The sequence below is a fragment of the Bos javanicus genome, chromosome 6 (genome assembly GCF_032452875.1).
Source record: "Bos javanicus breed banteng chromosome 6, ARS-OSU_banteng_1.0, whole genome shotgun sequence".
In the NCBI taxonomy this organism is placed as follows: Eukaryota; Metazoa; Chordata; class Mammalia; order Artiodactyla; family Bovidae; genus Bos; species Bos javanicus.
In genome coordinates, this window is record NC_083873.1 from 105,971,081 (window position 1) to 105,986,599 (window position 15,519).

At 44.3% G+C, this 15,519-nt stretch overlaps 1 protein-coding gene across 1 annotated transcript in view; it reads right to left on the bottom strand.

The window, feature by feature from the left end:
• CLNK (cytokine dependent hematopoietic cell linker) overlaps positions 1-15,519 on the bottom strand; it is a 205,195-nt gene that overhangs the window by 112,399 nt on the left and 77,277 nt on the right. Inside the window, exon 3 of the mRNA XM_061420827.1 lies at positions 1,991-2,062. Coding sequence (XP_061276811.1) covers positions 1,991-2,062 — 72 coding nt within the window. The remainder of the gene's footprint in view (positions 1-1,990; positions 2,063-15,519) is intronic.

The window sequence follows — 15,519 nt, forward strand, 5'->3', positions numbered from 1 at the left end:
AAGTATGATGGTAGATCCAAATCTGTAGTTTTTAGACATTTTGATTTGATTTATAGATCTCAGATACTAATTTATATTCATATAATACTTTCATTATAAAATATGCAGTGGTACAAAGATTTGTATGTATATAGGAGTTTTTTTTTTTTTAATTTGGGTTTATAAATGGTTTGGAACAGGTTGCAGAAACATCGTCTGTTGCTCTTTTTAATATATCTCGAGCATGCTATGACACATCCTGAAATAATTTGCTTCGGAAAAAAGCACTGCTCTCCCTCTTTTGCAAATGTAACTGTAAATATTAATTTGAGGTATGTAATTGCTGCAACCATCTCCATTTGAAGGAAGACTTCTAACCCGTCCATCTCCCATCTCTTGCTATTGTCAAGAAATCAGAAATATTGACTTAAAAGGCATTATTCAAATGTGTTGAATGTAAACACTGAAGAAGTCTGAGAACAGCCACAAATTTTCCTTTGCTTAATGCAGCCTTGAAAATATTTCAAATATTCTGTTTTACAGGCATGCATTCACTCTGCTTAGGGAAAATATTACTTCAAGAACATCTTAGCATGCCAAGAACACTTCTAGTGTCTGGCACTTAGTAGGAACTGAACGGATGTTTGAAGGTTGACTTGAGTTGAAGTTAGCTGGGATACAAGTGTTGCTATGACACCTGGAAACCCTTGGGTTCCTTTAGGTATGGAGACAGCTCTGGCAGGGCTTGGTGAGGGGCTCTGGCTAGGGGCAGGCAGGCCTACAACCCTTCTGGGCAGTGGGGCATTGCTCAGAATCAGACCTGGCTCAACACAGAGCTAGAGCTGGCTTCACAATTGGTCCCTTGTCACTCATTTCATCGAGTGGCCCTCCTTCTGAGCTCTCAGACTTGGCTGCGAGCCCCTTGGAGACAGGACTCTGGCTCTCATTTCAGCATTTTCAAGAGCCTGTCCTAATGCCGTAATTGCTCGTAAATGTTTCACTCAATTGAAATAAAAAGAAAAGAAACCAAGTGGGCATATGGCTCCCTCTAGTCTCCTCACTTCTGAGACCTGGCTGTGAACTCATGGCCAGATCCTCCCATGATTCATCACTTAAATCATTCAGCAGCTGAAGGATGCAAGCTTTCCCCTCAAAGGCTGTCTCTTGGGCTGTTTAGAGACCCAGGTGGGCGGTGGAAATAGCCCTGGACTGAAATGCTATGGATGCCTGGGCAGTGCTTTTTTAAAATTTGTAATTTTTTTTATTGGCTGTTTTACCTTACACATAATCTTTGATTTTTTTTAATGGAATTATAGTTGAATTACAATGTTTGTAAATTACTGCTGTACAACAAAGTGATTCAGTTATATATATGTGTGTGTGTGTGTGTGTGTATAGGGGGGTTCCCACGTAGCTCTAGTGGTAAAGAACTCGCCTGCCAATGAAGATGTAAGAGATGTGGTTTCGATCTCTGGGTTCTGAAGACCCCCTGGAGTAGGAAATGGCAACCCACTCCAGTATTCTTCCCAGGAGAATCCTATGGACGGAGGAGTCTATGGGGCCACAAAGAGTCAGACATGACCGAAGTGACTTAGCACACACACATGCATATATATATATATATAATTCTTTTTTATATTCCTTTCCATTATGGTTTATCCCAGGATAGTGACTCTACTTCCTTGTGCTGTACAGTGGGACCTTGTCTATCCATCCTATATATAATAGCTTACATCTGCTAACCCCAAACTCCTACTGCGTCCCTCTCCCATAACCAACACCTGCATTACATACATGCTGGCCGTCTGGAAGTTCAACCTATGTCAAGTCCCTTCTTGTTCTAGATCTCGGTCTCCCTGTAACGTCTAAGATCACTGAGAGCAATATAAGTCTATCCCATTAATGATACGTGTGTGTGTGTGTGCACGCGTGTGTGTGTGTGCTGGTCAGCTTATTTGCCACAGCATCAAAAGTTTTACTCCTTTATTCATGAACAAAGAAATATTCTGACCTATTTTTCAGCAGAGCGAAGTTCTGGAATTTCAAATCACTGGCTCCTTCTTTGGCTATTTTTCTATTGCCCCTGTGATGAAAGAAAATAGATTATTGTCAGGAAATAGCAAGAAGTGAGGGGAAAAATTAATTAAGTGCATTCATTCATAGAAATAACCACTCAGTCAGATGTAAGTAATTAATGTCTCACACGTAATTCCAAATCTCTCTTTGCATTTCCAGTGGAGTTAAACAAAATCTGGACTTAAGATAATCCAATTACTTGAAAATATACTTTTTTTTTTTTTAATATAAGAGCTTTATTTTACAAGGAGCAATAGCCTGGGGTAGAATAAGTGCCCCTAACTGGATGAAGACGTGGGCTTTCTCACATCAGCGTGGTCAAGTGGTGTCCTCCCTAAGGTCCCTGAATTTCCATAACATTGCTCTGTACAGCAAAAAGAATCACGCGCATGCCACCCGGTTAAGGGGAGGCTGTCAAACAAGGACAGTGCCTGCAGGCCAGGAAATGTCCTACATGCTTTCCTGTGTTGGCTGAATTCGACCAAAACTAGCAAACATCATCTGGGGTAGGGAGGAAGATGACTTAGGAATAGCAACTCAGATCCAAATAATATTTATTGAACTCCTGTATAATTTAGGGACTTTGCGATGCTATTTTCTATGAAGAGATTAACTAATTTTAAATTGAGTTAATTTGTTCAAATTCAGTAAGGCATTCTCTATCATAAAGAATCTCTAGTTCATTTCATTAGCCAAGTTTAATATACTTTCATTTTTCTCGCAGGCATTTTGTGAGCTCTATTAGACGTTAACGGATGATCCCTTCCTCCACAAATGCTCCTTGGCAGCTACCAGGGTAGCTCCTCTGACCTGCCTGCCCTCCTGATTCTCTCCACTTGGGCCACACCTGCTTCTTCTAGGACCTTATATTTTCCTCTCCTCCCTCCCCCAGGGCTCTTCCAGGGGGGAAGTGTTTCTCAAACACTTTCTTCCCCTGCATCAAACTCAAGCTTCTGAGTTCAGTTCACCTGTCATTTCATCAGAGAAACCTCCTTTCTCCTCTGAGACAGACCCCTTCTAGCACTCGCCTGAGTTTTAGTTGTCCTTCGACTTAATGTATAGGTTGTATTCACGACTGTGACGCTGAGGAACTGCCATCTCCATGAGGGCAGAGACTGCAGGAGACTGCATGTCCAGGGCTTGGGACTGTGCCTGATTGTACAGGACATGCTGAAAGATAACTTGAGGCTCTCTCTCCACCCAGGATGTTTTTAAACTTTTTTTCTATATTGGAGTATGGTTGATTAACAATGTTGTGATAGTTTCAGGCGCACAGCAGAGTGACTCAGCCATACATGTGTATGTATCCATTCTCCCCAAAACTCCCCTCCCATCCAGGCTGTCACATAACATTAAGCAGAGTTCCCTGTACTATGGATGGAACTAGAGATTGTTATACTGAGTAAAGTCAGACAGAGACAGAGAAATATCCATCTAGGATTTTTTGTATAGCCTATTAACTGCAACACAATAAATTAAAAATGTAGTGAGTTGTTTGAATATATTTTGTCACCGTGTAAATTGATCATCTAGAAAGATAATGGATGATTCCATTATTTTCCAGTTTTTGTTATTCCACAATTACACAGTTGTTTCATTATTGTATTATTTTATATTCAATACATTTTATTATTTCGTTGTTTTTTATTTATCTGGGTGAAAGCTCGATTCATAAATCTTTATCTGCATTCTGACTTCATTTCTAAGCTCTGGAGATAAACATCTACCTTCTGGAATTTTTAAATTGGTCACCCCCAGCTGACTCAGGCCCTTTCCTAAGGAATGGCCCCATTATTCACAGAACTTCCAAACAATTATTTGCGCACTCACCTTGAGTCTTCCCTCCCTTGTCCTCTCCATCCTCACCATCTCCACAATTTGTTACCAGATCCTAGAAACTGAGTCCCAAACATCTCTCTTCAATCCTTTAAATGATACCTAGTCTTAGCTCTGCCTTCATTCTCTCCAGCCTGGACTCCAGTGTCAGCCCCCTAGCTTCATGGGCTCCAATCCACCCACCAAACTGCAATGAGAACAACCATCTTTTTAACTGGCAGAATATAACCAAGTCACCTCTACTTGAAATCCCCACCCCTCCTCCATTTCACAGGACCGAGTCCACAGTCTTTACCAGGATCCCTGCTCCAGGGGCCTTGGATACAATTTGTATTATTTGTATTCTTATTTCCTGCTAGCCCTGCTCTCTGACCAAGCCCCCAACATTGTCCCTGCTTGCCACAGGACAGGCCAGTGAATCAGAGACTAGGTGTTGAAGCAAGGAATACTTCATCTGGAGAGCTTACTGCCAAGAAGGTGGCAGACTAGTGTCTCAAAATAACCATCTTATTGCAGTCTGGATGCCAGTTTCTTTTATAGAACAGAGATGGGGGGCAGTGAGGAAATGAAGTTAAAAGGCCATTAATCTTGCAAATATCTCTTAGAAAGGCAATCCTAGGACAGGGCGTGTGATAATTCTTCCTTCTTGACATCCACAGGTGGACAGGGTCCTGAACAAAGACACTTTAGTTAACAATCAGGCAGAGGGGCAGGATTTTCTGAGGCAGGACACCATGTATGATTACAATACCAAAAGCAATGAAAAGCAAGTCAAACACTTCCAACAGCAAGAAACAGTTCCCGTGTGGAGTCAGAACTGGGTCTTTCCTGCAATAATAGTTTCCAGTCTTCAAGGCTTAGTTCAAACATTAGATCCTTGTGAGGTCTTCTGTGCTGCTTCCTCTTAGAACATTTTAGTATTTTTGGTATGTCTCTATTCTACCATTCATGCATTTGTTCATGAATCCATTTATTCATTAACTCAACACAATATTAGAGATATTGTAGATATCAGATCTCTTTTGTGCCCGGCAATGGGATGAAGTTGTTAAGAAGACACATGACGCCTTCCTAGTGAATCTTTTATGGTTGTCGGGAGACAGACCATGAACAAGTAGATAAACAATCATATTTTTATCATATTGCTGTGTATGTGTGCCTGTTCAGGTGTTCATGTTCCCCTAGAGTAGAGGATTTTTGTGAGAAGACACATATCCTGGGAATATTTTCTCTCCCAGCACAAGGACTAGCTGACCTCAGCTGTGCCCTCAGGAATGTTTTTAAGATATGAAATGACACATTAATAATAAATAGATAAACGAATGCCCTGCCTATCTGGGCTCTTACACAATAGTGAACCACTCACTCTATTGTGTAGGGTCTTTTAGGTCTCTCTGATACCAGGCAACTTCTGATGTGTCCCTGCACTGAGGAGACCTTAGGTTTCATTACATCTCTAAGGTATGGGCAACATTTCTGTGCTCTGACAGCCAGGGTAACATTTTCTGAAATGGCTTTAACCAGTTCAATTTTAGGAGAATATGGGGGGGAGGTTCTGGAAATTTTCTCAACCTCTTCCTGGGATCCCCAAGAACCCAACAGCCTGAGAGCTTCCTCTGACTTTTCCAGAGAATCTACTTTTGCTTTCTTACTTTAGGAAGAGAGTTTAACTCAAGCTCTTTTTCTATTTCATCTTTACAGTAACCCTCAGCAGGGCAGTTAACCTAAGTAACCTAAGTTGGGCAGGCATCCTTCTCAGCTTTTTGCTACAGATGAGGGAACAGGGACCTTGAGAGTGGAGGGGATCTGATTCAAGGTCACCAAGTTGGTTGATGGCCCAGCCAGTGCTCCACACCAGGTCTCTAATCTGCCAGGTATGTGCTACATGCACCCTCCCCCTGGGGGAGCCAGGGTGTGTAGCTGCCTGATACTCAGGGTCAGGCCCCTCTGAGACCCACTAAGGAACAGGAGTAAGAATGAGTTGGGGTGGGGGGGTACAAAGGATGAGGAGGTGGTGCTGTCCTTCCCACAACAGATTATTTAACAGATGAACAAAGCTGGCAAGTTAACAGCCATCAAAGGTCCATCTAGTCAAGGCTATGATTTTTCCAGTAATCATATATGGATGTGAGAGTTGGACTATAAAGAAAGCTGAGCACCGAAGAATTGATGCTTTTGAACTGTGGTATTGGAGAAGACTCTTGAGAGTCCTTGGACTGCAAGAAGATCCAACCAATCCATCCTAAAGGAAATCAGTCCTAAATATACATTGGAAGGATTGATATTGAAGCTGAAACTCCAATACTTTGGCCACTTGATGCAAATAACTGACTCATCTGAAAAGACCCTGATGCTGGGAAAGATTGAAGGTGGAAGGAGAAGGGGACGACAGAGGGTGAGGTTGTTGGATAGCATCACCGACTCAATGGACATGAGTTTGGGTAAACTCCGGGAGTTGGTGAAGAATAGGGAGGCCTGGTATGCTGCAGTCCATGGGGATGCAAAGAATTGGACCTGACTGACCAACTGAACTGAACTGAACTGAACCCGGACAGTGAGCAGTTAAGTTTATTTGTTTTTAAAACACATAAAAAGAACAGAGAACAATAGAAGCTTTAACATTAGAAGAGGTTCTCTCCCTTGCTCCCTCTCCCTTTCCAGTTATTTGGAATTGAGTTTTGCTTGCTAAGCACAAGGAGAACCACAATGTCCCACCCCACAGTTTTCCTCTCCACCAGCTCTTTCTGGCTCAAATCATTCCTTAGGGTTCCAGGTTTTAGGAACACATTAAAAAAAATGTACCATGATGAAAGAATTATAAAGTCTCAGTATATCACAGAAAATATTATATGTTTATCATACCAGGTCAAAACTGTTTGCTTTGCATTAAACTGATAACTGAGCTTTGAAGGAGACAGTCAATGTTGCCACAAATTGGCCTTGGCATTTGTGAGCCTGCGTTGATGATTCTGTATATGGCAGTAGTGTAGGTAGTTAGGCACCATTTTCAAGACCTCAAACATCCAAGACCAGCTGTCCTTCCTGTGGGCCGTTCAGCCTACCTCATCCACATAATCCAATGAGCACTTTCAAACGACTGCTCTATTGCTTATCTTTGATCCTCATCAAGTGCCCCCCAGGAAAGCAACACAGGTTAGTTTATAGAACAGTGAACTCAGCACATCCCAAAAAAAGGGGAAGTGCCATAGGCTTGTGGGGAAACTGAGGCACAGAGTGCCAGTGGGTGAGCCAATTAATTGTTCTTGTAATCACCTTGTCCTCTGCTGAGAAAGAGCATATCACCTCTCAGGAGCCAGGTTCTCTACTTAACTATCCACTTATCACTTCTGGTTTTACACTTTTTGGCTATTTTTGCTTTCTTTTTCCTCCTTGGCACCTCCCTCCTGAGTGGTCAGTTGACAAAACTCATCCAGTCCTCCTTCACATGTCTTCTTGTTCCATCCCTTTCTTACACTCTCCCTTCTCAGGACCAAGGACTTTTCAGGTAGATCTAACAGAAGTCAGTTCTGCATAGTTGAATCAGTATATACTGACTGTAGTATGTTGAAGGGTGTATACAGAAAGATGTATCTATCAAAACCAAATTATTTGAGAAGAGGGTCTTTGGCAATGTAATTAAGGTGAGATCTTGAGATGAAATTGTTCTGGATTAGGGTAGCCTTATATTCAAAGTTAGGCTTCTCAGGTGGCTCAGTGGATAGAGAATCTGCCTGCAATGCAGGAGATGCAGGAGACACAGGTTTGATCCCTGGGTCATGAGGATCCCCTGGAGGGGTGCATGGCAACCCACTCCAGTATCCTTGCCTGGAGAATCCCATGGACAGAGGAGCCTGGCAGGCTACAGTTCATGGGGTCACAAAGAGTCGGACACGGCTGAAGCTACTGAGCATGTGCACACACACCATATCTAAGGACAGGTTTTCATAGAAAAAAAGACCATAGAAGACACACAAGAGAAGGGCATGTGCCATCCCACGGGAAGATGGAGACAGAGATTGGGGTGATGCTGCCACAATCCAAGGAGCTTCTGGAGCACCCAAAGCTGGAGGAAGAAAGGAAGGATCCTACGCTAGAGGCTTCAGGGGAGACACAGCCCTCGGGATTGATTTCAGTCTTCTGGGCTCCAGAACAGTGAGAGAATACCTTTCTGTTATTTTAAATCCCATGGTTGATTTAAGCCACTATAGCCCTGCCGCTGTTGCTGCTAAGTCACTTCAGTCGTGTCCGACTCTGTGCGACCCCATAGACTGCAGCCCACCAGGCTCTGCCATCCCTGGGATTCTCCAGGCAAGAACACTGGAGTGGGTTGCCATTTCCTCCTCCAATGCATGAAAGTGAAAAGTTAAAGTGAAGTCACTCAGTCGTGTCTGACTCTTCACAACCCCATGGACTACAGCCTACCAAGCTTCTCTGTCCATGGGATTTTCCAGGCAAGAGTACTGGAGTGGGTTACCATTGCCTTCTCCCACTATAGCCCTAGAGGACTCAATACACAGAATATGTAACCCAACCCATCATAAAGTACAGAAAATAAATAAGACCCAAATCTCCAGCAGGACAAAACAAGAAGTGTAATAGCAAAAATGCATATAGTCTAGAAGGAAAAAGAAATAAATGGGAACATCTTTAAGTGAGGGGGTAGTCAAGGAAGGCTTCCACAGACTGATGGATGAGGTGCATGCAAAGTCGCTTCAGTTGTGTCCAACTCCTTGTGACCCCATAAACTGTAGCCTTCCAGGCTCCTCTGTCCATGGGATTCTCCAGTCAAGAATACTGGAGTGGGTTGCCATGTCCATTTCCAGGGGATCTTCCTGATCTATGGATAGAACCCAGATCTCTTACAGCTCCTGCATTGGCAGGCAGGTTCTTTACCTAGTGCCACCTGGTAAGCTCAATGAATGAGGATGTACAGCATTTTCCAGACTGATGGAGAGTGAGGCAGAGCAACCTATTTTGGGGCAGATGCCTGCTCCATGCTTTCCTGGCCATTTTCCTCTAATTTTTCACCTTTACCAGTGTTCCCAGGTACACCCAAGATGGCAGGTACAGTTTGACCTGCACAGATGAAAAGCTACCATTTCTTCTGCTGTGAAATGACCTTCTGTTAATAAGTACTGAGAGCAAGTTTAGCTTTTTCCAGAAGCTTCTCATTACACTCCCAATGAGCGTGCAGATTTCTGAGAAATCACATAAATTTTCCCTATGCCTTAATTCTCTTTTAAGGGCCATGCAGCTGGATTGCTGACTCCAAGATCATGAATAATAATAATGTATAATGCTATAATTATCATGCTAATAACAACAGCCCTAAACTTTGATAAGATTTACAACTTACTGGTCACTGATGCTCACCACAACCCTAAGAGTCCAGTCCAAGCCTATCCCCAACCCTGTTAAATTTCTTCATCTTGTGTTCAGCTCATGTTCCTTCTTCTCAGGAATTGCCACATATCAGGCTTCTGAGGGGGCTTCCCAAGTGGTACTAGTGGTAAATAACCTGCCTGCCAATGCAGGAGACATAAGAGATGCAGGTTCGATCCTGGGGTCGGGAAGATCCCCTGGAGGAGGGCATGGCAACCCACTCCAGTATTCTAGTCTGGACAATCCCATGGATAGAAGAGCCTGGTAGGCTATAGTTCATGGGGTTGCACAGAGTCGGACACGACTGAAGTGACTTAGCACGCATACATGGACGCACAGGCTCCTGAGGAAACACTGAGATGGAGAGGATGATGCAGGAAGTCCATCAGGGTGAGATCCTGGCATCAGTCGCTGTGGAGGGCAGGGAAGGAAGCAGAATTTGGAAGGGGCAACGGTTGGGCTGTGCTCTGAGATTGGCACCAGGGCCCTTCAGAACTATCCTGAGTTGTGGCAGCGGGGCCAGGCCTTTGTACTCCTGGATGAACCAGATGGTGGATGCAGGCTGCCCCAGGTGAGGCAACTCTATTCAACTGGGACAATTCCCAAAGGAAGTTGAGAGGGAGAGACTCTGAAAGTCTAGTACAGCGTCACATTGGATTCAGACTCTAGAGAGTCTGAGGTCCCAAGCTCAACATAGGTCTTGACTATAGTTTTCATTAGAGAATGGAAGCGGGGGGCGGTGGGGGAAGGAAGGATGGGGCCCAGGGCAGGATGATCCTGAGGGTAGGGCATCCCCTAGGAAGGAGTGGGGAAGCAAGTCAGAGAGATGCTGGTCTCTACAGGATGTGGTGTGGTGTGGTGTGGACACAGATGTTAAGAGCACTCATTTGGACTCCATCAGAATTTGAATCTGGTTCTGCCACAGAAGAAGTCAGCAGTTTATCTCATCATCCCCATTTTACACCCAAGGAAGGGGGAGTTATAATAACTCCCTCACATATTGATTGCATGTTGGTAATCATTTTTATTATCTAGGGTTCAAGTCTTACTCCAACAAGCAAGGAATAACAGAGGTGGACAACCAGGAGGACCAAGAAGGGCAGTTGATAATGAAAAATTTTCATCCAGGCCAAAATGCTATTATCTCAGAACTTTTGTGGGTCAGGAATCCAGGCGTGACTTTGCTGGGTCCTCTGTTTCATGGTCTCTGCTGAGGCTGAAATCAAAGTGTCAGCCAGAATTGGGGTTTCCTCTGAAAGCTCAACTGGGAAAGGCTCTACATGGTTCTAAGCACATGGGATTGTTGGAAGGTTCAACAGTTTCTTGTGGCCTGTTGGACTGACAACCTTGCTTTCTTGGTGTATGTGGGTAAGAAGATGCCTTCAGTTCCTTGCCACCTGGGCCTCCCTCATATAGCCACGTGCTTTATCAAAATGTGTAAATCAAGCAGACAAGAAGGAAGTTGCGATCACACATAATGTCATCACAGAAATGACATCTTGTCAATTTTGCCATATCCTGTTGTTTACAGGTGATCACAGGCCTTGCTCACAATTAAGAGGGAGTGGATTACACAGGGAGGGATGCAAGTACCAGGTGAAGAGGTAACTGGGGGCCACTTTAGTGTCTGTCTGCCCCATGTAATAGTTGACTCATTGGAAAAGACTCTGATGCTGGGAGGAATTGGGGGCAGGAGGAGAAGGGGACGACAGAGGATGACATGGCTGGATGGCATCACCGACTCGATGGACATGAGTTTGGGTGAACTCTGGGAGTTGGTGATGGACAGGGAGGCCTGGCGTGCTGCGATTCATGGGGTCACAAAGAGTCAGACACGACTGAGTGACTAAACTGAACTGAACTAAGTGTGGAAGTGTGAGTAGATGTGACACTAGTTACTAGCATCCAGAAGGTATTTGACAAACCTCCAAGCCAAATCAGCTAGACTCTTCCTGCTGCCTGTTTTATGACCTTCCATGACTCCTGAAAATGTCAGGCCAGTTCTCAAAAGTTTTTCAGCTAATTCCAGAAGACACCAGCAAGTCAGAACAGACTGGTTCTCTGAATCTTTGCTCTTGCGTGTGAGGGGCCATTGTAATTATTTTTTGCAGCAGAATGCTATACTTCTAATTTTCTTAAAATAGTCACTGCAGGAGTCATCACAAACAACTTTTTCTGAACTAGAGTTTCCTATTTTGTTCCTTCCATTTGGTCTTTAGGGCACATGTGTGATAGGCACAAACTTCCGTTGAGTTGTATATTCCTGTGCGTAGCTTCTTCTAAGCCTAGGAAATGTTCAACACCGCCCTCCCCCACCGCCCCCCTCACCCATCCCGAGCATCTGAGCAAAGCCCAGGCTCTTGCAAATTTGATATGCCATAGCTGGGATGCTGGATACCTTTTATGCGCTTGCACTGCTGAACCCAGAAAAGCGGAAGAACATACAGACTTTTTTTTCTTTTAAAGTTTGAATTTGAATCTATTTACCCAGGGCCAATTTTCTCAAGCTCACGCAGCCTCCCCATTCAAAATTGGCAAAGGATCTTGGAGAAGATCACGCACACACACACTAGCTTCTCACAGGAGGCTACATTTGCTGGGAAGCAGATACTGATGATAAAGGCATTGTTTCAAACACTGCTCAGAGACAGGAATGCGGTAAGATCCTGTATCTCCTTCTGTCTGTGCACACCAGGAGATCACAGTACACAATTCTGAGATATCTCTGCCCTGCCTGACAGTACGTGTGTAGCAGAAAGTGAGGGAAGAGCCCAGATACAAGACAGACTTATATTTCAAAGCAGCTTCAGCACTGGGGGCATTGCCTTCTATCTGTCCTGTCCAGTGTCTTCCATTTATGAAGTTTTAGCTGCAACTCTGGACGCTAATTTTGGGGACAGACAGCTGGAGTGGAAAGAGAGTTTGGCCTTGTGGCTTTAGGGTTAGGGTTCAGGCCCTAGCTATTTTACTGCTTCATTGTGTTATCTCAACCATGTTACTTAACCACAGCCTGGTTATGGTTGTGCCATGCGTACGATCAGAGTAGGATGGGTGGGTATGTTTCCTGAAGCATCATTACTGCATATATTCTGCACACTTTGCTGTTCCTGCATTAAACAGAGGGGATAAGAGTCTTGCTTCATAAGCAGCTGAAAGTCTATGACAAAGTCCTAAAAACCATGGCATAAGAGGGGTGGGTATACCTAACAGAACTTGAGAACTTGGTGGCACAGTGAATTAGCTTAAGGGTCCTGTCCTCGTGGAATCTCCCCTGATCTTTCATCTGGACCCCTTAACTGTTCTCCTTGACATCTGTCCCTTTCTACTCTAAGATCGTCTGCCAATTTTGTCTCAGCCATCATTTCAACTCTCTGTTTTGTTTTACAAACCAACATTCCAGGCAAACCGAACCTCTGGCTAGGCTGAAACACAGCACATTGAAAATTTCTCCATTCATGTGGTCTCCCCTGCCTGTGATTCATTTCTCCCTCTTTCTCTTCTCTTTCTAACGTCTCCACAACATCAAATTCTTGATCTGCTGGGCCCAGCAGAGATGCCATCTTTTCCGCTTATCTTTCCCCAAAGTATCTGGACAGATGTGCTATATCCTTCATGAGCTAGAATGGAGCTCACTTTCTATCTTGGCTGGTGGCAGCCATGTTCCCTAAGCCCTCACTCTATCCTGAACCTGGCCCCTCTCCTCCTGTATCCTCTTTGATAGTTCACGGTCTTGGAAACAAAATCCTCTCAGACTCAAGTCCTTTACTGAAACTGAATTGAAATTGAGCAGTGGACCCTGGTACCATCCTCCAGTCAGATATTTATTGAGCAGCTACTATGTGCTGGTTATTATGCCTGGGAACACAGACAAGACACAAAAGGTCCTACCCTCATGAAGCTGGCAGCCCATGAGTGGGAACCAAGCTAGTGAACAAGAAGCTCACCTCCTCTGTTTTTCTTTTCCCCCATGGCTTCCTGTTTCATTTACTCCTGATTTGAATGGCTACCTGGTTTCAAGACAGTCCACCTGGCTCTGACCTGAGTTTCCCTTGGTACGCAGCTCTGACAGCTGCCTGTGGATTTACACATGGCCAGGAGGTAGCCTTGGTCCTCCTTTAGGCCACGTGGGCTGCCCTTCCTCCTCTAGATTCTCCAGACTCAGGGAGAGGCTTTGGGTTCTCTGATGAAATGGATCAGACCTCAGTTTTCAGAGGTGGCCACCTATGTGGTCATGATTGGTGTGTGCACCTCCCACCAAAGCTCTGAACTCTTGTCATTCTCTCCTGCAGACCAGCAGCAGAAGAAACATTCACTCTTGAGAAGATCCATAGAATCTCTGGAGGGAATTACTAATTCTTGTTCATTAAGGCAGGACAAGTCTTTCCTGTAGCTCAAATGGTAAAGAGTCTTCCTGCAGTGTAGGAGACACGGGTTCAATCCCTGGGTTGGGATGATCCTCTGGAGAAAGGAATGGCAATCCACTCCAGTATTCTTGCCTGGAGAATCCCAAGGACAGAGGAGCCTGGCGGGCTACAGTCCATGGGGTCGCAAAGAGTTGGACATGATTGAGTGACTAACACTACTACTACTAAGGGAGGAAATGGAGTTGGAATATTCTAGAATAGACCAGCTCTGCCTATGGGTTGCAGGTACAGAGTAGAGGGTGGTGTCTGAATGCTGCTTTTTGCTTTCCCCGAGTTACAGTTTCAGAGGGTCCCAGAGTGTGAGTCTCCATGGAAAGATACATGCATATCATCTTGAAGCTGCTTGAACCTGTTAATTTTTGATTAAAAAGCCTTTATTTTGTATTGGGGTATAGCCAATTAGGCCTCCCAGGTGGCACCAGTGGTAAAGAAACCACCTGCCAAATGCAGGAGAAATAAGAGATGCAATTTTGATCCTTGGGTCAGGAAGATCCCCTGGCAAAGGAAATGTCAATCTGCTCCAGTATTCTTGCACGGAGAATCCCGTGGACAGAGGAGCCTGGCGGGCTCCATAGGGTCATGAAGAGTCCGACACGACTGAAGTGACTTAGCGTGCACACACATAGCCGATTAACCGTGCTGTGATAGTTTCAGGTGGACAGCAAAGGGACTAAGCCATGCACACACATATATCCACTCTCCTCCAAACTCGCTTCCCATCGAGGCTGCCGCATAACATTGAACAGAGTTCTATGTGCCATGCGGTGGGTTGGTGGGTTGGTTATCCATGTTAAATATAGCAGTGTGTACAAGTCTATCCCAAACTCCCTAACTACCCCTCCCCGCCCGGCAACCATATGTTGAACCTGTTAATTGTACAGATGAGACAACTTGGGCCCAGACAAGTGGAATGACTTGCCCACACTAACCAGATGCTGATACAGAAAGTTCTGGATCAGCTCCTGGCTCCCGTGTGGTGCCTGAGGTCCCTTTCATTTCCCCAGTGCTTGTCTTCCAATTAAGCCTCTTTGCATGCCTTCTAAATAAATTCTCTTTTTTCTTTTTAATCTCCTTGAGGACAGAAAGACAAAAGAAAGATAACCTAATTTAGAAAACAAGAAAGTAATTCTGAATCCTTTTATGTCCAGGTTTCAAGAAATCCTATAAAACCTTTTCTCCTGCTTTTTTTTTAGTTGTTAGGTTTAAAGTTTGATTTAGGGAGAGGAAACAAATGAGCTAAAGAATAGAAGTCTTACATATCATCTTTTCAAATGCTTTCTCCAACAATCCCCCCCACCCCCATCCCATCTTGATTGTCAGGGATGTAACTTCTCATAGGCCATCAATGTATGTAATGAGAAAATACAAAAACAACACTGAATTACCCTTTTTATAGGTCCATAGATGTATTCAGGGTGGAATTTAATTTATAGATGGTCATGCCTGAAAGGTTCTGGATGTGTGATAGAAAACAACAAGAGAAAAGAAATATGCTTATCTTTAAAAAACCCTCAAAATAAAAACTTGATTTGTGCCTGGTTATACACAATCCACTAAAGCCCAAGAGTAAAGGGTTATAAGGGACCTTCTTTGGTGATCTGCAGGAGTGCCAGGAGGGACCTCATGCTTAGAATGTAGAGAATGAAGCTCCCCAAGACAATATCCTTCCCTCCATCTCCTGGGCCAACACTCACTGACTCTAGAAGGCCCAAAAGAAAGGAAGGGGAGGGACTTCCTTGGTGGTGCAGTGGATAGGAATCCACCTGCTAGTGCAGGGGACACAAGTTCAATCCCTGGTCCGGGAAGATTCCACATGCCATGG